At 52.0% G+C, this 26,278-nt stretch overlaps 1 protein-coding gene across 2 annotated transcripts in view; it reads left to right on the forward strand.

Moving 5' to 3' along the window:
• KCNIP3 (potassium voltage-gated channel interacting protein 3) overlaps positions 1 to 26,278 on the forward strand; it is a 94,429-nt gene that overhangs the window by 17,337 nt on the left and 50,814 nt on the right. For both annotated transcript variants that reach the window (XM_053270173.1, XM_053270174.1), the window contains exon 2: positions 8,091 to 8,256. In XM_053270173.1, coding sequence (XP_053126148.1) covers positions 8,091 to 8,256 — 166 coding nt within the window. The remainder of the gene's footprint in view (positions 1 to 8,090; positions 8,257 to 26,278) is intronic.

The raw sequence follows: 26,278 nt of genomic DNA on the forward strand, positions 1-26,278 counted from the left end.
ATTAAGTGCCATCAAGTCGGAGTCAACTCTTAGCAACCACAGAGATAGATTCTCTCCAGGATAATCTGTCTTCAATTTGGCCTTTTAGGTCTCTCAGTGGTGCATTCATTGTTGTTGTAATCGAGTCCATCCACCTTGCTGCTGGTCGTCCTCGTCTCTTCGTTTTAACTTTCCCCAGCATTATAGACTTCCCCAGCATGCTGGGTCTTCGCATAATGTGTCCGAAGTATGAAGTTTGAGCCTGGTCATTTGTGCCTTGAGTGAAAATTCTGGATTGATTTGTTCTATGGTCCATTTGTTTGTTTTCCTCGCTGTCCATGGTAGCCTCAAAAATCTTCTCCAGCACCAAAGTTCAAAAGCATCAATACTTTTTCCATCTTGCTTCTTCAAAGTCCAGCTTTCACATCCATAGAGTGTCAAGGGAAAAACCATGGTTGGAACGATTCTAATCTTTGTAGGTGTAGACACATCACGGCATCTAAATATCCTTGCCAAGGCCTTCATTGCAACCCTACTAAGTGCTACTCTGCGGCATATTTCTTGACTACTGGATCCTTTACTGTTAACAGTCAATCCTAAAAGGCAGAAGCTATCCACCACTTCAGTGTCTTCATTGTCAGTTCTGAGGCTGGTTGCTGTACCCATTGCCATCAGTTTTGTCTTTACATTTCATCGTAGTCCCATTTTTTTCACTGTGCTCCTTGGCTTTCATTACTAGAGCTTGCAGATCATCTGCATTCTCAGCTATCAGAGTGGTGTCATCAGCGTAGCGCAAGTTATTGATGTTTCCTCCTCCAGCTTTAAAACCATGCTCATCTTCTTCCAATCCAGCTTCTCTCAGTATATATTCAGCATAGAAACTGAATAAAGAGGGAGAAAGTATACAGCCTTGTCTTACTCCTTTGCTGATCTGGAACCCGTCTGTTTCACCATGTTCCGTCTGGACTGTGGCTTCCTATCCTGTGTATAGGTTCCTCATGAGAACAATGAGATGTTCTGGGATGCCCGTTTTCCTAAGGATATTCCACAACTTGACATGGTTGACTCAACCGAAGGCTTTTCTGTAGTCAATAAAGCACATATTGACTTCTTTCTGGTGTTCTTTGGCTTTCTCAGTTATCCAGCATGCATCAGCAATGATGTCTCTTGTTCCTCGGCCTTTTCTGAAACCAGCTTGAACATCCGGCATTTCCCTTTCCATGTAGGGCTCTAATCTGCATTGGATGATCCTGAGCATTATTTTGCTAGCATGTGCAATTAAGGCTATTGTGTGATGGTTTGCGCAATCTGTTCAGTCTGCTAGTGTCGCATTTTGCAGGGCTGTCTCCTGGGTTCTTCTCAGGAACTATGATCAGGAGCTTTCCACAGGGCTCTTTGCCAGAAACCACAAACCAGGTACCTGACAACAACAATAACAACAATTAATAGAGAATTCTGATCACCTCAGCTTTCATTGACCAAAATATTTGTGTGTTTAGCCTGCAGAGCTGGGGGGCAGGTAGGTGAGGAAACTTCAGAAATGGGGGCAAGATCTGGCAACCTCTCCAAACCAAAGAGGGTGAAGGGGAGAAGGCATTCTGGTTTTCTAGTGGTTATAGACCGAGCCTTCGGGGCTCCTTCCCTCTCTCCAGTTCCCCCCTGCCTTGGCAGCTTGCTTCTCTGCAGTCCTCTTTCCTGCCACTCTCCAGCTCTGGACAAAAATGTTCCAAAGCCTGGGAAACTTGGATGCAAAATAAAAAAAGAATCAGGCAAATGTGCACGAATTAGCCTGTGTCCTCGGCTTGAGTCAAGGCTGCTGGTTCTGGGATTTCTTTGGTGCTGAGCACACACAGTGCTTGGCCCCTTCATAGTCGTCTCTCTCTCCCCCCCCCCCGTTCTTTAATAATATGACAGCTGCAGCTCTGGAGTTTGCTAGCATCTAACCAGTTAATGTTTGAAAGCTCCTTGAAATCCCTTGAAAGAGAAGGACCAAGTCTTAATTTAATGCTTAACCTACATTCCCCATCACTGCAGATCTAAGCCCAGTGCTCTTTCTAGTGTCCTCTGCTTCTGCTGGGAGCAAATGGTCCCTGTCCTCTTCAGGGCACCCTGGTATGTAACTGTCTGGACACACAGATTGCCTCCTCTTCCTTGCCCCTGCTTGTGCCTGCCTCAACGTCTTCCCAAGGCGATTTTCTCTCCCTCTGCATGGGGCTGCTCAGGAAAGGAGCCAAAGAAAACGTATGTAACATGGCGGGGGGGGGGACGGGACACTGGAGAGCTAACTTAATGCCAAGAATCCACACACCCCACCAGTGAAGGCTGATTCATTCTGCCAGGCAAACCAGTACCTCAAGCTCCCTTATTCTTGAAGACAAAGACGACTTAGGAACATAGGAAGCTGCCTTCTACCGAGTCAGACCCTTGGTCCATCTGGCTCAATATTGCCTACACTGACTGGCAGCGGCTTCTCCAAGTCTGCAAGCAGGAATCTCCCCTAGTCTTGTCGGGAGATGCCAGGGAGGGAACTTGGAACCTTCTGCATGCAAGCAGGCAGGTGCTTTTCCCAGAGCAGCTCCGTCCCCCGAGGGGAATATCTTCCAGTGCTCACACATGTAGTCGCCCATTCAAATGCAAACCAGCAGGGATCCTGCTTAGCAAACCTGACAGTTCATGCTTGCCACCACAAGACCAGCTCTCCTCCCATTGTTCACACAGTTGCTTGAATCTAGGTTCCATGTGGGTTACCAACATGAGTGTGATTGTATGAACCCATGCCAAGGTTGGGATCTTGGGCCATAAACCACCTTGGCCTGGATTCAATCGATGCCTGCAGTGTTGGTAACCCACATTAAACCTAGATTCAAACAGCTGTGTGAACAAGCCTGGAGAATTTTTTAAAATGGCCAGTGCATGATTGGATGCAATGCAGTGGTTTGGGTCTGTGGGGTGTGAGGTGCTGCCTGGCTTCATTCAGCAGCTCTGTGCCCCAGAGATGGATTCCATACGCCTGTATTGCCTAAATTTATGATACCTAAAAGGGAGAGACGTTTCTCCCCTGAAGAGGAGAAATGGGGTCAGACACCATTCTTAACATCCCCCAAAGGGTAGTCTAAGAGCGACCCACTGTCAGAAGCGCCTCATTCCACTCTGAGGCTGAGCCACTGAGCTGGCTGTAGGGGATGGAGCCGCTCTGGGAAGAGCAGAAGGTTCCAAGTCCCCTCCCCGGCAGCATCTCCAGGATAGGGCTGGGAGAGATTCCTGCCTGCAACCTTGGAGATGCCGCTGCCTGTCTGGGTAGACAATGCTCAGCTAGATGGACCAAGGGTCTAACTCAGTATATGGCAGCTTCCTCTGTTCCTATGTACCTCCCGACTGGAAGGAGGGAAGCTCAGAACAGTGGCTCCTGCAGAGACAAGAGGTGGCCGTATGAAGGCAGGTCCTTCTGCTTGAGCCCCCTCCCCGGCAGCATCTCCAGGTAGGGCTGGGAGAGTCACCTGCCTGAAAGCTTGGAGAGCCGCTGCCAGTCTGGGTAGACCAGGACGGTGGCACGGCTGCAGCCCTCCAGCTGTTTTTGGACTACAGTTCCCATCACCCCCAGCCATAGCGGCCAATCAGGGACAATGGGAGTTGCAGGTCAGCATCTGCAGGAGGGCTGAAGTTGGGCAGCTCTGGGGTAGACTGTAGCAAGGAAGGTGGACCAATGGTCTGAGTGGGTAGAAGGTCGCTTCCCATGTCACATCAAGGGAAGGGTTGTGGCTCGGTGGCAGAGCCCCCCTTGGCGGGCAGAAGGTCCCAGGTTCGATCCCTGGCAGCATCTCCGCGGAAGACTGGGAAAGGACTCCTGCCTGAAACCCTGGAGAGCTGCTGCCAGTCCGTGTAGACCAGGGATTCTCAAACTTGGGTCCCCAGATGTTATTGGCCTTCAGCTCCCATGATCCCTAGCCCAGTGGCCTTTGGTTGGGGATTATGGGAGTTGAAGTCCAAGAACATCTGGAGATCCAACGTTGAGAATCCCTGGTGTAAGCAATACCAAGCTAGATTGGCCAAGGTTGTGATTGGAAGGTTGTGACTTGCAGCTGGAAGGCATTTGTTGTTGCTGTGTTGTGTGCTTGTGTGCTTGTGTGTGTGTGTGTGTGTGTGTGAGAGAGAGAGAGAGAGAGAGAGAGAGAGAGAGAGAGAGAGAGAGAGAGGCAGCCGGACAGACAGACAGGTGCTTGGGCTAGACAATGGAAGCTGCCTGGGGGCCTACTTGATTTATCTGATCTCAAACATCTCTGCCCTGCCCCTCCCGTGCAATACCTCGGCATGCTTGCAGACTCGGTGCCTGCCTTGCTGAGCCGGCTTATTTTCCAGCATGGCCATTGTCTGGAAACAGGTGTGCCAGCTAGCCCAACACCAATGAATAATGAAGAGCCAGTGGAGGCTGAAAACAAAAGGGGAGGCACTCTGAATTATTGATGGGGGAGAGGAAGGGGGGGACCACCAGGAGGGAGGGGCTGTTTTTGTTAGTTGCATCCGCAGAGAGCAAGAAGACCGGCTCGGGCTCGTTCCCCTGACCCCGTTGTCTGGCCTGGTTGTCAGTTGTGTGCCTGCAAAGGCCCAGGCTGAGTGCTTCTCCCACCCTGCCTGGGGCCGTGTGGATGAGTCATCGGTGATCTCGGGTCCTTCAAGCCCCTGACTAGGCTTCAGGGTCCCCTCCTTGGGGAGGGCAGAGACGTGGGTGTTGGCTCTGGGTTAGTTTACTCAGAGGGTGACAGGGCCTGCTTTGGAGTCCAGGAGTCCGCTTGCAGGCTCCCTGTTAACGTTCCAGGAAACAACCGGTCACCTCCAAGAACAGGTATTAGCAAATATGACTTGCCCATGAAATGTACCCATCCCACATTGCCAACTTTAAATGGGGATAGGGCCGGAGCTAAGTGGTCGAGCATGCCCAAGGCTTCCATCCCTGGCTGAAAAGAGCCCTGTATATGTTGCAAAAATTCAGATGCAAGAAAGAAGAAAGGGGGTTGTCTCTTGCCCGTACAAGGTCAGTCCCTACTGACTCTTGAGAAGTTGACTGTGACTGAGCATGAAGACTATGGCCTGGTGCAGAGTCTAATTCAGGAGGAGCAATGGAAGCATTTTCAACCTGGAAAGTTCTAGAGAAGTTATTGTCATTCGGGATAAAAACGACTCCCTATTCCATTACAATAATATAGGACCACTGCCAGACCTTTGCAAGTTAAAGATGAGCTATGCAAGACATCAGCTGCCATATCAAAACAGAGCTCCCTTGCAGAGCAAGCTTACGTGACACAAGGCCCAGGGGTCAGATCTGGCCCACAGGGCTTTTTTGCTGCCCTCCCAGGTTGGAATATCCGGCAGCAATAGCAGGAGCCCTGACGAGCTCTGGGCTTGTCGTACTGACCAGCGGCAGAGGCTCAGTGGGGTTGGGCCCTTGAGACCAGGTGAGCTGCGTGTGGCAGCGATGGACTGAATGAGCCAGTCGCTGCTGCTTGATTGGCATCCGGCAAGCACAGGCAGGAAGCACCCCAGAAATGCAGAGCGTCACTCTTTCGGCCAGTTCTTCTCCAAGAGGGCCCCTCCTCTCTGGACACTGCCTTAGACCTCCACCCTCCGCACGCTTACTCGGAGATAAAAGTACCCAGTAAGACTTAATCCCAAGCAAGCATGTCTAGGGCTGTAACCTGAAACAGCGATTTAGGGAGAGGAGAGGACTTGGCGTTGGTTCGGGGCTGGCCTGAGCTCCAGGAGCCCCACTGACTGAGCAGAGACAGGGCCTCTTTTCTGGCCCATGGGGGCCCTGGGAGTTGTGCACCCCTGGGGTAGACGGTCCTCCTGACTTGATGAGCTCCCTGCGGCTGGAATTCCAAATGTTAAGTGGCTGCTTCAGCCAAAGAAGAGAGTGAAAAGGCCCACGCTCCATGTGTGCAAAAAAGCACTTTCCCCGGAAAGGATGGAGAACGTCTCTCCCCTTCTCTGCAGCAGCTGGGCTTGCACTCCAGCGATTACAGTTGCTGTTGCTGGATGCAGAAAACACATCCGAGGGCTGAATCATCCATTGCGTCTCTGCAGCCGAGCACGCTCCAATCCAGGGCATGCCAGCAGCACTGTGGGCTATTTTTAAAGTGGGGTGCACGTGAGAGGGGAGAGACATGTTTGGCTGGCTTGCAAGAGGGTGCCGTTGGCACCTGGCACAGTCGCAGGCTCGCCAAAGGAGAGAGCTGGTCTTGCGGTAGCAAGCATGGATCGGCCCCTTTGCTAAGCAAGGTTGGCCCTGGTTTGCATTTGGGTGGGGGATTGCATGTGAACGCTGTGAGATGTTACCCTCAGGGGATGGGGCATAGCTCAGGGGTAGGACATCTGCTTTGCAGGTAGGAGGTCCCAGGTTCAATCCCAGGCAGCATCTCCAGGTAGGGCTGGGAGAGAAGCCTGCCTGAAACCATAGAGAAGCTGCTGCCAGTCAGTGCAGACAATACTGAGCGAGATGGACCAAAGGTCTGACTCAGTACAAGGCAGCCTTCTATGTTCCTAAAATCTTGTTGTATTGGAAATGTCTGCACAAACAGGCCAGTGAGATGGAGTGAGGCAGAAAGAGTTTCCTTGCCTTGAGGGCGGGGGATGGCACGAATAACCCCTTACTCTCCTTTGCCCTCTGGCTGGGGTGTTGTTTCAGTGCAGGCAAGTTGAGGAGGTCGGATATAATAAGGGAGGGTAGGGAAGGATTGTGGCCTTGCCCCTCCACCCTTGGTCCCGACGGAAGGAGTTGGCTGGGCTGGAACAAGCAGATCAGGAAAGCAGCTGCAAGCAGAGACCCCGGGGGCAGGAGAGGGGAGCAGGCTGGTCACTGGGCCTGGCAGCAGAATTTGGCCGCCTTGATCCGTGGCTAGGATCAGAGGCTGCAAAGTCAGAAGATATTCCCGCCAAACTACTTCTGGTCTTAGTATGGGTGCAGGAGCTAGGGCTGTGCATGGAACTGGCTGGCCCGGTTCGGTTCGAGTTTGAACCGGACCCAAACCAGACTGGGCCACTTTGGTTCAGCACCCCCTCGAACCCACCCACCCACCCTGGTCCGGTGGGTTTCCCAACCAAATAGTAAATAAATAAATAATCCCCCCCCAACTTACTCCCTCCAGGGGCTTCTTTGAGGTGGCGCAGTGTGTGTCTGCGGAGCTCTCCCCTCCCACCTCTAGCCTCCATTCTTACAGCCATCACCCGATTCAGGCGGACTTTGGCCCTTTCCGGGCCCTTTCCCTGGCGCCGTGGCCATTTTGGAGGCTGCCACGCATGTGCAAATGGCCCCTGTGTGACCGGGTCATGACCCAGGATAGGCCTCGGAGGAATTGCTGCTGGATCCAAGATTAGATTTCCCCCCCAAATTCTTTGCTGTTAGAAATGGAGTGTCTTAAAGCCAGAGTCCTTTTCCTTTCGAGTTAATACGGGTATAACCTGTATTTAACTTCTATTTTTAATGAGAGCTATCTTCAATTCAGAGTCATTTTGTATTTGGGTAAATACGATCTGTTCATATTAGAGGCTCATTCACATGGTGAGGATTAGGGTAGGATAAACATCCTACCCTAGTTCAGGAAGCTTTATGATTGTGTGCAAGGGGGGAAGAAGCAAAGTCGGGAGGGGAAGTTGTGATCATCTGGGAGAGAGGAGCTTCTGGGTCGGTCAACACTGTCCCACCCACCCAGCTCTCATACCCAACACTTTACCAAGGGAGGAGGCAACACCCTCCAACCCAGCTCCTCTCTCCAAGACAATCACTTCCTCCCCTTTCAGCCTTGTTTCCCCCTCACACATGCTCACAAAACGGAAGCATGCACAGCTTCTTAGCAATCATTGTGTGAATGAGCCTTAGATCTGTGAACTCTCTCTTTGGGGGCATGTGCTCCTTCTGCTGAGGCTGAGTGACCCCCCCCCCGTTGTTTCTTTTGCTTTTGTCTTGATTTACAACTTCACTGCACTTTCTCAACAATGTTACTGTCCATTGAGATAAGCTAGATACGCTTTGCAAGAGCTGGGCTGCCCTATCAACGTGGAAGTCATTGTAGAGTATCCTAAAAGTTAATCGAAGGCATCTGGCATCTGTTCTGTTTCAGGATGACAGCAAGGAAACGGATGGCAGCCTGTTGGGGGACCCAGGTCAGACTCCCCCCGGGAGGAAAGATAATGTGAAATGGCAGAAGCCGCGGCTGACTCGCAAGGCGCTGATGAAATGTTGCTTGGTGAAGTGGATCCTTTCCAGTGCTGCTCCTCAGGGATCAGGTAAGGAGTGTCATGTGGCAGAGAGTTCCCCAGGTGGTGAGCTTGGGGATGGTTCCTCTGCAGCAAAAAAATGGCTGGCCTAAAAGGCTAAGCAAAGGGTTGTCATTTTTCTTTTTTTGCTGGCCTTGTTCCCGTGCCTTAAAAGGGCAGGACAACACACAGATACATTTAGTACACACACAGCACTATGCCAGGAAAAGAGATCCCTAACTGCTGGAAAGATACCTTGTTTTTACTGCTGTGCTTCTCCCAAAGAAGGTAGGGGTGTGTGTGTTTGTGTGTTGGGGAGGCGGTGTATATACTCATGAGTTGTGCTTCTTTTGGTGAACCGTGTTTTTTGTTCCCAAAGAAGTTATTCTTGGATTGCTGACTCCCTCTAGTGGCCGCTGTTTAATATTGCTTTACTGCCTGAAAAATACAATTTTTGTTGTCACTCTGCTGCACTGCCAAACGGAATCGGAGCTTTGGGATTCAGACTTCCAGTATCAAAGTAGCTATAGGGTAAGAGGGGCTGATCTGGATGGGGAGCAGGAGGAGGTGGTGCCGAAGGTCCCAAAACAGACACAATTTTGAACATGCCGACTGCAAGTGAAAAACCCTGTTTAGACCACTCAAATGCCATCTAGGTTAGAGGTGATGCTTCTGCCGGAGCAGGTCAGTGCAGGCTGTTTCCCTGGCTAGTTGTGTGCTTGTGCAACTCCCTGTGGGACTGTCTCCGGACAGAAATAGTGTATAAGTGCTGGGAGCTTTTTGATTTGCATGGCTGCAGGTTCAAGGCATGCTCTCAAGTCTTGGGTCCTTGCCTGGCAAGGCGGTTTGCAGGGTAGTTGATGGAACTTTGTTTTGCATGAACCGTGAACTCTTTTTTGTTTATGCATTTATTTATCTAAAGCACCCATTAGCTGTTCTGGAGCGAAAACTCCCCAAGTGGTGGTCTTTTAAATCCATTTTTAAAATCCTATAAAAATACAATTGCCAAAAAAATAAAATAAAAAATATCCACAATCCAACAAGCCAACAATAAAATCCCAACATTAGGGCAATTATAAAAGAGTTTTCATCCTGTGGGGGAAAAAGGGAGGGGGTTGGCCCCGGGGTGGGACAAAGCTGAGAAGGACCCCCGCTATCCACTTTGTTTTAGAGGGTGGGGGTGGGTCTCAGAGGGCAGGGCAGGGCTGGGAGGAAGGGCTGGTAAATGCCACTGAGCTTGGAACCCTGGAGGGCTGCTGCCGGTCTGTGTAGACAATACCGAGCTAGATGGACCAAGGGTCTGACTCAGTATATGGCAGCTTCCATTAGGCTGACACCATGCATGCGATCATGTAGACTTTAGGGGATGTACTAAAAAGAATGACAGGGAATGCCCACTGAAAGGCACTGGTTCCTTCCCAGTGGCCATGGCATGCATGGGATTTCCGAGTGGCCGTTGGCATTCGGTGATCCTCATCCACCATAGGACTTGCATGCAGAAGGCCCCATGCTCAGTCCCTGGCAGCATCCCCAGGCCGGGCTGGGAAATACCCCTGAGTCCGAAACCCTGGTGCGCTGCTGCCAGTCAGTGAAGACAGTGCTGAGTTAGATGGACCAATGGTCTGACTCAGTAAACAGCAAGTCCCCCAGCTTGTGTTCACCACATCCTCTGGCCCCTTCTCTGATCCACCCGCTCTGCCTCTCTTCCAGCCACCCTGTGCTCAGACTTTAGCCAGCTCTGCAAACACAATGCCATTCCTGTGGGATCGTGGGGTGGTCCAGATAAAGCCGGGGCAGGCCAAGGGCTTCTGGTTATTTTCGAAGTGCCGAGGGGTCTCTCCTCCCTCGGGGAACTCCTCGGAGTCGCCGGACAAAAGCAGGGCTGTGTCCTTGGGTCATGGTGAGGGTGCTGGCTCCAGCCCCCCCACCAACTCTCTTGTTGTGCGGGGTGGGGTGTCCCAGCAACACAGGGTCTTCCCACCCCACCTGATTTCATCCTGGGAAGAGGGTGTCCTTGGGTCATCTGCGCTCCTCTACCACATGGCCGAGTTCTTCTCCCCCTACCTAGGTTTTTGCTGATGGGTGACCCAAAGCAGCTGAGCACTGCACTTCTCCTGCCTAGTTCCCCATCATGTGGACAGCCCTACCAGGAGAGAGTTTGATAAGTTGAACTTACGGAGATTCTCCATTGGGGACGTTGCCCTGTGCAGCAGACCCAGTCCAAATTGCCCCCCTCCCCGTAGCTATTGTTAGCCATGGCACAAGTTTCCCTCTCTGTGGCTAACAGCAGCTTTGGGGAGAAGAGGACTGAAGTTGAGGAGCTGGTGCCGAGGGCAGAATCGAACCCTCCTTTTCTGGCTGCCTTTTATATGAACAAGAGGTCAGGAGTTGCCATCACGGAGCTCCTCTGCTGGGTCCTGCTTGGCCCTCTGCTGCAGAATGATTACGAATCGTCTTACGCGTCTAGTCAAAACAGGGCACAGAAATGAGCGCGCTTCATCCTGTTGGAGGGCTTTGGGCGGACTTTGCATGAGTTTTTAAAAATGAGCAACCAGCACAAGCGACAACAACCCCCCTCCCCGGCCTGTGACTCCAGTGGCCGCAGCAGGGATACATCATCAGCCAGAGTGCTCAAGCCCATTTGCATACTTGAGTGGCCGTAATGACCATAATTTGCATATCATTTCCCCCAACTGCTGCTGCTTGTAACCTACAGGTGGTGGACGTGTTGAGTTTATTGTGCAACATTCGCCTTCAGAAACTGCAAGCTCCAGGGGCATAGCAAGGTTGGAGGGGGCCCAGAGACAAGATTTTAAAATGGGCCCTTCGCTGACATACACACACAAACACACTTCACAATATATAGTGCACTCACACTCACATCCCCATTATGAATACGGTGAATATCTAGTTCACATTGAATCTAGTTTTTTTACTCTCTGCTCCTGCCGATCTCCAAGAGACTCAACATAATTCATAGGGGGTGCAACATGGGCGGGTGGGGAGTCATGCCTCTGGGGGGCCTCTGGGCGTGCCTCTGGGGGGCCTCTGGGGGGCCTCTGGGTGTGCCTCTGGGGGGCCCCGCGAGGCAGTGGGGCCCCAAGACGACTGCCTCCCCTTACCTAATGGTAGTTATGCCCCTGGCAAGCTCTCCATTCTGGGGGACGGGGGGAAGGAAAAACCATTCATCCCTTCTGAAGTTCTTGCTGTATGGACTTCATTTGTAAAGCCTAAGGAATTGGTTAAGTTTCTAAACTTGTCTGGTTGTCTGTGTACCTTCCGTGTTTTGCTATCATGTCTTCAGGCACATCTGTTATCATGAGGGCTGGGAACTGACTTCTGGCTTTCAACTGACCTGTCTCCCACCCATGACTGTGCATGTCCAAGGACCTCCCACCAATCGTCTTTGTGATATGACTGCTAAAGTGGAAATAAAAACAGTGTCGATCAGTAATTAAAGTTCGGACAGGAAGGAGAATCCCTCTGTTAGTGAGATACTAAGGCAGTTCACAAAATTGCTTAGGACAAGCATCCTCCCCAGCTTCAAGAGCTATGCATGCTCCTGATTTTCAGTGGTGTGTGAGCAAACAACGGTGTGTGTGTGTGTGTGTGTTTGTGTGTGTGTGTGTGTGTGTACAGAGTTAACATGTGTGAGAGAGGAGGTGGGTGGAACGACACCATTGTACCCAGCATTTTGACAAGGCAAGAGGAAAAGCGAAATTAGGAAGGGTGGTATAAAAATTCAATAAATAATAATAATAAAAAATAAAAGTCACCCTACCTAGCTCCTCTCTTGCACACAATCACTCACCTATCCCTACCTAGTTGTTTGCTCACATACAAAATTCAGGAGCAGGCACAGCTCCCAAAGATGGGTAGGACTAGGGTGCTGGCCCTCCCCAGTGTTTGATCGTGTGAGCTGTTGTGCCCGTGAAGAGACAAACTCAGAAGGCCTTGTGAGAAGGCCGTGGACGAGGAGTGGGAGGGCAATTTCAGTTTTGCAGCAGGAGCCTGTGTGAGTGGTTGGCTGTCCCTGGTCTCCTTTGGGGGCCTGGACAGTCTTTGGGTCCAGATGGACTAGACACTTGAGATGATCTGCAGATCAGTTGTGCTTGGCTCTTTTGGGGCAATCCCTGCTTTGCTTTTCCACCTAAGCGTGTTGCAGCTTTTTGAGTGAGTTGTTGGAAGGGGTCTGCTGTTCTGGCATAGTGAACGGCACCAGCCAATTCTTTCTCAAGTAGCTCATGGTAAAATTGCCGCTTCTTTTCCTGGGGTTCCTCCTGCACCTTTAGCAGCAACGTGGCTCCCAGGAATTCACCTGTGATGCTTTTCTTGCCACTTACACTGTACTTGGAAGAAGCTGCATCTGTGCAGTGAGGCACCTTCCGCGGACAATGTGGGCCTTGTCTCTCTTGGCCGATGCTCCCAGGGTTTTCAGGCCGCTGGGCTCCAACCTCGGCATCTCTCAGGGGCTGGTGTCCAATTACACCTGGTGAAGCAGGAATTGTCCAGTGCTGGTGAGCTCTGCCATTGACACACCTGCTGCCTCTGGGATTGCAGCCTGTGGACACAGCACTTCCTAGCAGGAGCTGAGCAGGCTGTGCTCTTTGCCTGGGAGGGAGAAAATGCTCTCATTAGGGGAGAGTTCTGTGCTTGGACCAAGAGGCTTCTCCAATGGGTCTGGAAAGAGGCAGGAAAGACCGCCCCAAGAACTCAGTGGCTGGGAAACCTTGGCCTCCTTTGAGCTCCCTGCTGTAGTAGTAAGCACGTTTAATGCGGACACAGACCAGATTAACAAACAGTAGAAGCTCCCTGCTGCATTTGGGCTTCAAGACGGGTCTGCATGGTCCCAGGGCCATTCAGGCAACCGTTAATTACAGAGGTTGGCCTTCTGAGTGGGTCTGGGGTGTGGGGCTGGTCTTTGGAATGCCTTCGGCCACCTGGGGCTGCAGCAGGGCAGCTCCAGAGCAGTGCATGGCAGTGAGCCATGGCGAGATTCAGGGTGGGCACACTTCAAAAAGCAGCCCCGATGGGAAGCAGATGTGCCCAGTGCCACTGAAAGAGAGGGGCTGACACGCACAGGAAACACCTCTGTGTGAACACACCTCTCCTGGCAGCCATGTGCATAAAAATGCAGCAGTTCTCAGGACGTGTAAAGTAAAGTTGTGCCGTCGGGTTGGTGTCGACTCCTGGCACCCAAAGAGCCCTCTGGTAGAATGCAGGAGGGGTTGACCATGGCCGTCTCCTGCACAGTCTGAGATGATGCCTTTCAGCACCTTCCTATATCACTGCTGCCCATAGCCTGGGAAACACACCAGTGGGGATTCGAATCAGCAACCTCTTGCTCCCTAGGCACGTTATTTTCCTGCTGTACCATTCTGGAGTGCACCAGCTGTATCCCAGAAATAATCAAAAAGCTCCTGGGAGTCCAAGCACCCAAAGAAGAGGCAGTCTGCCAGATCTCTGGGCTTCCGGGACTCAGGCTGCTGTGGGCAGTGTGTAGAATCCAGAGGAAAGGGTTGTGGTGTGCAAAGCCAAGGCAGTGGAGCGGAATCAGGAATATTAACAGTTTAATGAGACAGATCTTGTGTACAGAGAAGCGACTACAGTCTGCCTTCAGTGCGCTTGCTGCTGGCTGTTTGTTAGCCTCACTTCTACTCCAGGACTGGAACACAAGTAACTCAAGCTCCATTCAAAAGCTGGCCTGGTTCAAGGGATGGATTAACCGAAAACTCTACAGGCAGGTTATGTTGTTGTGTGTCTGCACCTTGCGTTTCTGAATGACTCTGTCAGGAGCTACACCCAGAACAGGGACTCCTGTTTGCAGACCAAAGGAATGGGGCTTCTTTGAGATCTGGTCTAGTGCTGGAAATTTGAAACCTGATGAAGATCTCTTTGCAAGGAGAAACTGAAATTTCACGGTATCTCTTCAGGAGAAATTTCAGAAAATTTTCTCTGGAGGTTTTTTACACACACACAAAGCAAAACTTGGGAGAGTTACCCTTTTCAGATGCAAGGAAGAAGTATGGCTTAATTTAGGAGGAAAAGGAGTCTTCAGCTCCCAGAAATTTGGAAAAGATTTTTTTAAAAAAATACACAATTGCAGGGTGGGAGGTACATAACAGCAAGGCTGAAGATGCAAAAATGAGTGGTGCAAAAGCAAAACTGTTTATTAACGAGAAAAGTTTGATGAGAAAAGTCCCGACACGTTTCGAGGAGAATCCTCCTCTTCAGGAGATGGTCTTTATCCTGCAGAGCACAAAACATGAAGATAAAGACTATCCCCTGAAGAAGAGGATTCTCCTTGAAATGCGTAGGGACCTTTCTCATCAATAAACAGTTTTGCACCACTCTTTATTTTATTTTATTTTATTTTCGGAAGGTGTTTTTTGGTGTGTGTATTGTTTTTTGTTTTGGAAAAATCATGGCGTTCTCCAATCCAGGAGAATCTTCCCCTCGAACTTGCTTCAAATCAACGAAGCTTGAGCCGGATCCTTTGGCTGTTCTGCCCAGTTGACTTGCGCAGCATAGCCTGTGGATGGCCTGCCGTTGAATCTCGGGAACTGCGATGGTGTTGGTGAGCTTTTAAAGCCCAGACACTTCTGCATCGGATGCTTAACAATGTTGGTCTACAGAGCAGCCCCCACATCCCCACTGCAAGGTGTGTGAAGATGCAACCCGTTATTGGAACGTAGTCAGCTGCTAAGGCGACGGGGTGTGTGTGCAGCTTGGCCCTCCAACTGTTCTTTGAACCACAACCCATCATCCTCAGCCATAATTGATGGGGATGATGTGAGTTGTAGTTCAGCAACACTGGAGGGCCAGGCTTGCAGGCTTGCGTGCTAGGGCTTGATTTGCAGCAACCTGAGGATCCTTCTCTCTTGGCCAGGCCAGACAGCTGGGCTCCTGGTATTCTCCCTAAGCCCAACAAGTCCAGAGGCTTCATAAGGGAACACCCAGAGGTGCACCTAGGTAATTTTGGAGCCTGGACCTCCAGGCCTTTGGAGGGCCCCCCCTCCTGAAAATTAAGCGTCCTCATGCTCGGCCGGGTGACTACGCCGTGACTACGCCGTGACTACAGACGAAAGAGGATGTAGGGGCCCCCAGGAGCAGAGGAGGCCCTGGACTTTGGTCCTGAAGTCCAGGGGTAAGAGGGCCCCTGGGAACACCCCGTGCAAGGACTGCGGCTTGACACCCCCATTCCCTTGTGTCCCCAAAAGGAATTTTAAGCCACTGAGACTGGGTGCCAGTCAAAGTGGGCCATACTGGGTTAGACGGACCAGTCGTCTGCCTTGGCATAAGGCAGTTTCCTACAGCCATAAAGAGATGGAGTTCCTAGGCCGGCAACGGGGGTGTGCGCGCAGTGCTGTTCAAGAATGAAGGCAAAACTCTGTCGCTCGTGGCCAATGGCCGTTGTGTGGTCAAAGGGTAGCCCCTTGCCTGGAGAGTTGCCTGGAGCCACGATGGCCCAGAGCAGCCCTCTTGGAAGAGAAAGCCTCGTCCCCCGATTCGCTCTTCCCGCTTGTGGCCAGATGGCACCTGGCTTCAGCAGGGCAAGCAGCAGATGGCTACCGAGTCTGGAGAGGAGGAGGAGGAGGAGGAGGAGGAGGAGGAGGAGGAGGAGGAAGCTTGCAGGGGTGGAATCAGTCCTGTCTCTCGGTGCCAGAACAGAAGCCGGTCCAGAGGGGAGACGAGGGAGTAGCACAGGAGAGCAAATGCCGAGGCAGCAGGTGGGGGGGGGATAGTTGCACAAGCTTGCAGGAGGTGGAGGGTTAAAATGCACAGAGAATTCCCCCCCCCTCTCCCTGGAGAACACAGGGGTTGAGTTTGAGTTACGTGGTAAGTGGATCCTAGTCAGAGCGGGAAAGCAAGGAGTCAGGGGCTCAGTTGAGACACTTGGGGCAGGAAAAGGCTGACCTGGCTACCGATGGGAGTGAGCACCCGCAGAGGCCTGGGCCGTGGGGAGCAGCCGTGGGGAGCGTTCACAGAGCCGGGAGGGCGAGACCAGCACCCAGGGAGCATCCAGGAGGGAAGGGAGGGGGAGTTTGGGGCGACTCCTGAAGTTAGGGGAGGGCGAGGAGAGAGTCTGTGGCAGGTGGAGGGATGGAGAGCAGGCAGCCCGGGAGAGCTGGGCCGGGAGGAGAGCAAGCCCGGAGAGGCAGTCAGGCGGAGGCAGAGGGGAAGCCGACGCAGGTGGAGAGGGAAAGAAGGTCAGTGCGGCGAGAGTCAGGCATGACGCTTCCTCCGAAGGACGCCCCAGCAACTTTGCAACTGAGGAGAGGCCAGGCGGAGAGGCACAGCGGGCTGCCCCAGAACGGAGAGGCGAAGCCGGCAGGGAAGCCCGTCCGCTACCTGGAGGTGCGCATCAAGGTCCGGGACTACCGGCACACCTGCAAGAAGCAGCTGTACAACCTCATCAGCGGCTTCTTCCGCTTCATCTCCGGCAACCTCTCCTCTGAAGGTAAGCCGCAGAGGCGGGTTGCGGCGAGAGGCAGACTGGTGGGGGCCCCTCTGGGATGGCCTGGATCTGGACACGCTGGAGGGTGGAAGGGTTTTTGCGCAGACGGACGTCTTAAAGCCAAACCCCAGTGGGCCGTTTGAAACCTGCTCATGTGTAAGATGGCAGCTCTGTTTTCCCAGTTTTAAGCCGGTTTTCTTGGAAATAGATCCCGCTGAACTCTCGGTAAGCACGCATGGGGGTACTGCTGCTGCCTACCGGGAAGTGAGAAGCACGTCGCTAATAGCTGGATGTGAATTCAAGCAGGCTATCTGTGTCCTGGGCCTTGTTTCCTGCCACCTTGTATGGGTGGTTGGTTGGTTGGTTGGTTGGAACCATGTGGGGCTGTAAGATTAGGCGTTTGTTTCCACCCTGCTGCGTTATTGGAGAAGATAGCGCTTTGTTTGCCCACCGCTAATAGGGGAACAGTCCAGTTAACCTGAGGGCATTTGTGTACTGCTGGGCTTCCAATTGGAATCAACCCGCTTCTGTTTTGGGTATGTGTGTGTCTTGTGTAGTGGGAGAGAAGGGAAGTGTGTTGGGGCCCTGGCAAGAAGTGAATGCAACTAGGCATCAGATGCCTCCCGTTTGCTTCAGAGCAAAAATCTCTCCGGTTCCCAGGAGCTGGCTTTGAGGCCAAGGATGGACAGCATGGGAAAGGGAGGACTTTTGTGCGTGGATGTGCATTGTGACCTGCATTGTCACAGTGCCCCAGCTATTTCCAGTGCCTGGCCCATGGCGTTTCCAGCCAGTCTTCCGCTTAGTGTTGTGGTCACTTCTCTTAGCCTGCCACAGAAGATGCGGGAAAGGCTGTCACTTCGGAAGCGGAGGAATGGGGTTAAACAAGCATCCCACCAAGTCTTGGGCACTGTGCGTGCTCCCGTCCTGTGATCGGAGCATTCAAGATGCTTCTGTTTACCAGCTGCAAGGGGGAATGCCTTCATCGGGACATGGGGAGCTGCCATATGCCGAGTCAGACCATCGGTTTTGGTTACACAGACTGGCAGCGGCTTCTCCAAGGTTGCAGGTGGGCGTCTCTCTCACCCCTGTCTTGGAGCCTTCTGCAATCAGGCCTTTCGTCCTCTTGCCTGTGGGCTTCCCAGCAGCATCTGGTGGGACTAGATGGGCCGTGAGCCAGCAGGGCTGTTCTTATGTTATCATGTACTAGTCGAAGAACAAGGAAGGAGCTGCCGGCAGTGATGGTTTGCTGGCCTTGTGCTGGGTGAGAAGGCCTTTCCTCCTACCTCATTCAGCAGCTGGGTGCAGCCACTGGCTGCTGGGTAGGATGGGGCGCTCCGACCCAGCGGGAGTCTTGCATACGATCACTTCCCCTGCCGCCTGCCTTGTTTTTTACTCACACACAATCACAAAACGGGAGTGTGCACAGCTCCTGAGGGGGCTTGTCCGCCCCTATTTTTCATCATGTGGATGAGCCTTGGGCGTGCAGGAAACCTTTCGTTTTCAAGAGGAGCCAAATGCCTGGAGCAGGCAATGGGAAATATCTGTAGAACCGATAGCAGAAGGGTTACTCCGAAGTTATACCCTGAAGTTATCCCACAGAGGGAAATGGAGGAGGAGTCGTGGGGCATCCAGAACCGAGGATGGAGGGTTTCAGAGAAGCAGCTGATTGCCAGCAGGAGAGCACCCCCACCCCCGAGTGGAGGAGTAGCTCCTGTCAGTGAAGAGTTTCGTGTTTCCTGATCGGATGTTCTACAGCCAGGCATGTCTGGTGTCGATGAGCAGATGAAAGTGGTGCACAAAGTGAGGTGCAAAGTTAGTTAATCCTGCTGCAAGTTGATGCAAGGCGGTGTTCACGAGAGAGGGAGCTTGCTTAAGAGGTCCATATGCATCGCCTGAGTTCTCCACGCTTGGTTGCTGTTCAGCTGAAGGCCTGGCAGCCACGTGGGCGAATTGACTCCACGGAAAAACCATCACTTTCCAGGCAGTGTGGAAGTTCTCTTTGTGGCTCATTCAGACACGCACGGGGACATCAAGAGAGAGATGAGCAGGTGTGAGCCAGGCTCTTCTTCCTTAAGGGGGTTATAGGAACACAGGAAGCTGCCTTACACTGTCAGGCCCTTGCACCACCTAGCTCAATATTGTCTACACCAGGCCTGCTCAACTTTGCCCCCCCCAACTGTTTTTGGACTACAACTCCCATAATTTCCAGCCACAGTGGCCAATAGCCAGGGATTATGGGAGTTGTAGGCCGACATCTGCAGGAGGGCCGAAGTTGAGCAGACCTGGTCTGCACTGACTGCCAGCTGCTCTCCAAGGTTTCGGGCAGGAGTCTCTCCCAGCCTGCCTGGAGATCCTGCCAGGGATTGAACCTGGGGCCTTCTGCATGCAAGCAGGCAGGTGCTCTTCTGCTGAGCTCTGGCCCCATCCCCTCAGGGGAATATCTTACAGCACTCATATGTAGCCTCCCATCCAAATGCAAAGCAAGGGAGACCCTTCTTAGCAAAGGGAACTACTGATGCTCATCACTGATACAGGACCAGCTCTCCTCCCAGCAGTCGGGGCCACATGGCTGGCAGCTTTTCCTTGGCTGTCCCTGCCAAGAAGTAGGAATTAAGTGTGTGGCCGGTGTGTATTTAGGAGCAGTGCCTTGAGGCTTCTGTCCTGGCCCACAACTGGCTTTGTTGGGTGATTACTCGGAGGAGAGATTATTATAGCAGGAGGAGGGAGCCCCTTCCTTCCTCCTCCTCCTCCCTCTTTCACTGCTTAGCACTTGGGGGAACAAGGCGAAGGAAGGGAGGCGGTTTCTAACCAGTCCAAGATTGTGAAGGGCAAACTGCCCTCGGCTTGATTCAGAATTGCTTTGGTAATTATGCACTTTCTTGGCAAGTGTTCAGAAAGGAAGGAAGGAAAACTTGTCTGTTTCTCTGGAGTTATTTCCTAGCCTGTAATGCTGATTTGTTTACACGGACAGTGCCGTGTGCAAGAATCTTATTGGGTTGTTCCTCCTGGGAATCATAACCCCCAGCACCAGCTATCGTGGGGAGGTGCTTGGACATTCAGCTGCCCCCCCCCACCCCCAAGCAAATACACCTGGGAAAATGAGAACGTGTTAAGATCTCAGTGGGGGGCAACAATCCCTTGACACATTTATTTTGCAAGAACTGACTCAAACACAAAAGAGATTCCCAGTGGCCGCTTGGTCAGATGCTCTGGTCACATCTCCTGCAGCAGTCACTAAGAGCTCCCATGAGAGTCAGGGGCTTAACAATCATCAACTTTTATGCATGCACCCACAAGGCACAAGGCAGTCGGTCTGCTGAATGCTGCTAGCCCCACATGCCTGCTCAAAGTCTCGGCTTGCAAGGCTTTTCTGACTTTCTGAGTCAGAGAAGAACTTCGGATAGAAATGGCACTACTCAGTCTGTTTGTAATACGGCTGCCCGTTATGAGCTTGGACACATTCATATTCGAAGTGGTAACTACAGACTTCAGCAGCATCCCTCGTCAGATACTGGATGTGTTGAGCTGAGGATGGGTTAATTTTAGACTTGTGTGTGTGCATACGTGGGATCAAACCCTGAATCTGCTGTCTTCCTCCAGAAGTAGCCTTGCTGGATCCCAGCAAAGTTCACATCATCCACCGAGAATCCCAGCAGCTGGTCTTGTGGTAGCCAGCATGAATTGCCTCCTTTGCTAAGCAAGGTCTGCTCTGGTTGGCATTTGGATGGGAGACTACATGTGTGAGCACTGCAAGATATTCCCTTTAAGGGGATGGGGCCACTCTGGGAAGAGCATCTGCCTGTTGGCATGCAAAAAGTCCCAAGTTCCCTCCCTGGGATCTCCCCGTCCCCAGGGGGCTTGTGCCTGCCCTCTCCCACCAATCAGGGGTATTGCCCAGCAGCAGAATGGTAGTGGACAACGTCTGCTCCCCTCAACCCGTGGTAGTGGCTGGTTTTTTGGGGGGTGGAGGGGAGGTCCTTTTCTGGCAAAGTCAGGAGGTCTCTATCAGCCTTGTCCAGCCCCTCAGTTTTCCCCCTTTCATATCCATATTGGTGTATTTATTTTTATTTTTAAATGTGTATACTTCTTTTCATAACAAGAATACCCCATGGCAGTCGCATATGCATTCTAGAGAAGCGGCAAAGCAGTGTATAGATTTGGCTCTGGATTTTACACAGCGAAACAAGCCGCGAGAAGGCAGGCGCAGAGTTCTAAGCTTCAGAGAAGCAGAATGCACAAAGTCAGAGGAAGCAAAAAACAGAGTTAACTGGGGAAGTGGTTTCTAACCCTTATCCGACCCCCCTCAGTTTCTCACTTGAGCCAAAGACTCTGCACCATCCAATATATTGGGGCATATCAACTGCGGAAAGAGATGGTCTTCTTTGAAAATAGCACTGGAAAAATAACCACCTTGCACTTATAAATGGATCTCTTTGGCAAATCCAGCAGCTGTTTAACTGAGCCCAGCTGAAAATGTTCACACTGTCCAGATCCATTCTGTCTACCAGAGGGAATCTTCAACATGAAAAATGGTGGGAGACCCCTGTCCTCATTAGGGCCTTATTGTTTTTAAAAGATGTTTTTAAATGCCTCATTGTTTTTAAATGACTTTTGAAAACACACCTGTTTCATCAGGCTTTTATGATGTTTTCAAGTTTTATTTATGGTAATTTTAATCTGTTTCATATGATTTTTAGCATTAGGGTTACCCTTGATTCAAAAAATAGTCTTTGGCATGTCCGTATTTGTTGGAAGGAAAGCTGGTCTTGTTGTAGCAAGCATGAATTTTCCCCTCTGCTAAGCAGGCTTCACCCTGGTTTGCATTTGAATGGGAGACTACATGTCTGAGTACTGTAAGATATTTCCCTTAGGGGAGGGGGCCACTCTGGGAAGAACACTTGGATGCTTGCATGCAGAAGGTTCCAAGTTCTCTCCCTGGCAGCATCTCCAAGATAGGGCTGAGAGAGACTCCTGCCTGCAATCTCAGAGATGCTGCTGCCAGTCTGTGAAGACAATACTGAGCTAGATGGACCAAGAGTCTGACTCATTTATATGGCAGCTTCTTATGTTCCTATGTCTGTATAGTTTCATTTTGTGCTGTGGGGATGGGTTCAGAGTACAATACCAGCAGATACTGTGGCTCATCTAGGCCTGGTGTGCTGATGGTCTGGAGGCCAACAGATAGTCAAGAACAGGCAGTCCAAAAACAGCTCAGTCTGTGACTGAGGGGCAAATGGATCATTCTGAGGAGCTAAGGCAGAGCCAGCAGTTTTAGGGGAGCAGGTAGAATGCTATTGACTCTTTGTCATCTGATCCCTGCTCAATTCGCTGTTGCAGTATCATTGTCTGACCATCTGCAGTGGTGGTGCTGTAGAGCAATGGATGGCAGGCCAACCACTCCTTGGAGTGTGCTGCCTTGCTGACACAAGGCATTTCAATACTGATGAATCACAGAATGTTAGATTTCGAAGGGATTTTGGAGGCCTTTCCGTGCAACCTCCTGCTCATTACAGGAAACCACTTAGAGTATCTCTGACAGTTGACTGTCCAGCCTCTGTCAGAATTACTGTCCAGTTTGAAAACCTCCATTGCAAGAGGGCCAATCACTGCAAGAGGCAGATGGTTCCGCTGTCTAACAGTTCTCACAGTTAGGAAATTCTTCTTGGCATCTGGCCAAAATCTATATACTTCTTTGCCGCCTTCCTAGAATGCTCTGCCGCTGCTGGTCTACATCTCTGCTGGTCTACAACTCCCATCATCCTGCAATGGCCAAAGGCTGTTGTTGGACTACAACTCCCATTACCCCTAGTTGCAGTGGTCAAAGGCCATTGTAACAAAGGATGATGGGAGTTGTAGTCTAACAACATCTGGGGACCCAAGCCTGAGAATCTCCTAGTCAAGGCAATCTTCCTTCTCCCAGGAACCCTTTCCGGTTTCTCCCCAGTGTGTTCTTTGCCACCGCTGCCGCTTCTGGACCTGCCAGGCGACGGAGTCGTGTTGGGTGCCCTTCACGGCAGAGCACAAAGAGGCCCGCTCACCTGTTCCCTTTGCAGCCGCATGCTGGAGTGCTGCAGGCTCCCTGTGTGCAAAGGAGGGGCAGTAATTTCCCTGAGTCATGCGGGCGCCGCCGAGTGACTCATCCCCTTGTTCTGGACTGAAGCGGAAGGTGCTCCCTGGCTCTGGTGACTGGCAGGTTGAGGGGAAGAGCTGCGCAAATGTGATGATTGAATCTCTACGCTTGGCTGGGCCTCTGCAGCAGCTGGGGGTGAGCCTGCCTAGGCAGAGCGGCAGCTGAGGTCAAGGTGGGCCGCTTGGCTCGGAAGATGGAGGCGGGAGGCCTCTGTGCATCTGCTGCTGGCGGTGACCTTGGAACGGCCCCTCCCTCTCCTGCCCCTCGCTCATCCCTCTCGCCATGTGGCCAGGCTCTCCGCCAGCGCACGGCACGCACATCGCTTCTGTGCGATTAGGCGGGACCGGGCCTCGCTTGGAGTCTGGCCTGCCGAAGTGGGGTGGAAAGCAAGCAGCAGGCAGAGAGCAGCTCTGGCAGCATGGCTTTCCGGTTTGTTTCGTGCAATATTTTGCCTTCACGGAAGAGCCCCTGCCCAGGGGGACCTGGGAAGAGTGTTATGCTCTGAGCACCTGGAGTGTTCAGGGAAGGACCGGCTGTGTGCAGCAGCAGCAGCAGCAGGACAACCAGGGCAGTTCACAGGATCGGCGTTGGGGCAGGGGGAGCTTCCGACCCTGATTCGGGAGCTGGGGGCACTCCCAGTTTTTCAGTCGTGTGTTAGATAAAAACAACAAGGACAGAGGCAGGGAGCTGGATTGTCTGTCAAGCCCCATCTGGGCAGGATGAGCGTGCCCTGCTCAGATTCTGTCCCCAGCTTCTGAAGGAGGCTGGAGGGAAAACCGCCCCACCCAACTGGGACTTGATGGCGACCGAGCTCCCCACTTCCGACCTTATTTTCCTCTAACGCACAGTCGGAAATCAGGCGTGCCCTCAGCATCCAAAGGTAGGAGACTTCTTGTACCATAATGTCGATTCTGTGAACTGTCCTAGGGGTTGGTTTCCAGTCAGGGGACCTGGCAAAATGTGTGTAGGTTTGCATTTGCATACAACTTTCCCACAATGCATTCCTCCAAGGGGTAAGAAATTGAACCTCTCTGCCAATCTCCTGTTCAAAGAAATGGTGAGACATACCAAATTATTTGTCCAGTAGCCCAAACAGTCTGAATGGGTATTTTGGCTATCTCAAATAGCTCATTCTTCCATGCCTAAAGATTGTGACAGGCCTTTCCAGAGGTATATGCTGCTGCTGCGTGCTGTGGCGGCACACAAGCAAAAAAATGAGTTTGCTATGAGTTTGGAAAAATGAGTTTCTGTTAACCTTATTTAAGGGGAGGGGGAATGAGGCGGGCCAGCCGGCTTGGAACCACCAGGCTTGCCCGCAAGCCCGGTGGTTCTGACCATCAGTAGAAAGTGGGCTAGGTTAAGAACATAAGAACAGTCCTGCTGGATCAGGCCCAAGGCGGCCCATCTAGTCCAGCCTCCTGTTTCACACAGTGGCCCACCAGATGCCGCTGGAAGTCACAGGCAGGAGTTGAAGGCATGCTGGCTTTCTACTGATCATGGAAATCGCTTCCTTGTCTTTTTTCAACGCCCTGGCTGGATGGGTGGAGGCTAGTGTTTCTTCAGTTAGTTACATTACAGGTAAACAATCATAGAACAGTTTCAGGGATATGCAAAGCACACACCAAAGAAACAGAAAGTCTAACGCCAAATCTGACTAAACAAACTTTCCCTAGACTAAACTTCCCAAATCCAAAGTCAGGCTTCCTTTGTCTTGAACTCAACAAATCCTGGATGAGAATTCAAGCCCCTGCGGTCCTATCTTCCAAGATCTGCAGCCATCCTCCAGCAGCCATCCACCCTGGCCACATGTGCTGCTCTGCACCCCCAGCCAGCTTCTTCTAACAAAGAAACTCTCCTTCCTCCCAATTGCTCTCTAGGTCCCACCCACCTGGTGTGCTTATTGGCTGAGCCCTGGAGTCCACCAGCCTGTCAGTCAGGACAGGGTTCACTTTTGATTAACTCTTTAGGGGAGGGATGGCAAGGGGACTTTGTTAACCCCTTCTCAGCTGCCTCTGATGCTGTCCTTCTGACCAAGAATGGGCCTTCCTTAATAGGGGTATGCACAAATTGTGGGTTGGTTCAAATTCGGATAAAATTTGAACCAAACCACTCGTCTGCGAACTGGTTCAGTCAAACCAACCAGACAGTCCAGTCGGTTCAACTGAACGGGTTCAGCAGTTCAAGGAGCAAAAAGGGGAATGCAGTGAGGATTTCCCTTTACATGCAAAGTGGTGGGAGAATCTTTGAAGAGTTTTCTAAAGGGTGGCCCGGGGCACCTTTTAAATGTAGATTAAGGTTCTTACTGGCCCGGCAGCAGTGGCTGCTCCTCGAAGCCCCCTGGCACAGCCCAAGTACGCAGTGCTCCATTCAGCAAGCTGCCAATCTAGCAACCCAACCCAACCTCCATCCAACAACCTAACCCCAACCCTCTTGCCGACGCCACCCCGGCTGCCCTTTAAAAGACTTTTCAAGGATTCCCCCACCCCTTTTCTTGTAAATGAGAATCCTCCCTGGATTCCCCTTTACAAGCATAGCCAGGCTCATGCATTGTGGCCAGTGTATGGCCAGGCTGCTGCGCTCGGGTCCGAGGCGTCTGCCCTACCCTAGGAGATTTTGCAACCTCTTCCCCAATGTTTGCGGACCTCTGAGTGGAATCTTAGGCACAAGAGCCAGCAGGGACTGGCCTTGCCTGGCAATCTGAGAAGCCGCTGCCCCTCTCTGGGCTCCTGCCTAAGTTCTCTGCGGTGTCCTCAGTTAAATGGTGCTTGCAAAGGGCTTTCAATTCCTGCTGGTTAATTGCACCTCACAAAGCCAAAGCAAGCCCTTGTCTGCTTCCTGACTCAAAGCTCTCCGGGCACGTTTGGCCCTGAGAAAATTCCCAGGCAGGTGGCCCTTCGGAGATGGGGAGGAGGGCCCCGGGGCAGCTGGGGTCGGATGGGGCAGAGGTGCTGGTATTTGGGGAGGGAGCGAGAGTCTCATATGATTGCAAAATGCAACCAGCCAAAATGTTTGTTGCAGTCTTGGAAAAACCCCAGGTGCACTGCCAGGTCATCCCATCCTCTAGAACAGGGCTGCTCAACTTTGGCCCTCCTGCAGATGTGGGGCTGCAGCTCCCATCATTCCTGAATTTTGGCTGCTGGGGATTATGGGAGTTGTAGTTCAAAGACAGCTGGAGGGCTGGAACTGAGCACCCCTCCCTGTCCTAGAAGGTTGATTTGAGCACTTAGGAAGGAAAAGCATTGAGAGTTGCCCCGGCGTTCTTCCTAAACTTCAGTATGAAGTGGATCGGAGGGGTTCTGCTGAGCAGGAGCCGCCAAGAAATCCTGGCGGAAGCCAAAAGAGAATCCTTAAAGCTCGTGAGATGTCTTGGGTGGGTCAAGAGGTCAGAAGGGTGCATCTCAGGTGGGACCTGCCGCAGTCAGGCTGTACTGCTGCCCTCTCTCCTCCGGGGCCATCAGCACTCT

This window comes from Hemicordylus capensis, chromosome 8 (assembly GCF_027244095.1).
Source record: "Hemicordylus capensis ecotype Gifberg chromosome 8, rHemCap1.1.pri, whole genome shotgun sequence".
In the NCBI taxonomy this organism is placed as follows: Eukaryota; Metazoa; Chordata; class Lepidosauria; order Squamata; family Cordylidae; genus Hemicordylus; species Hemicordylus capensis.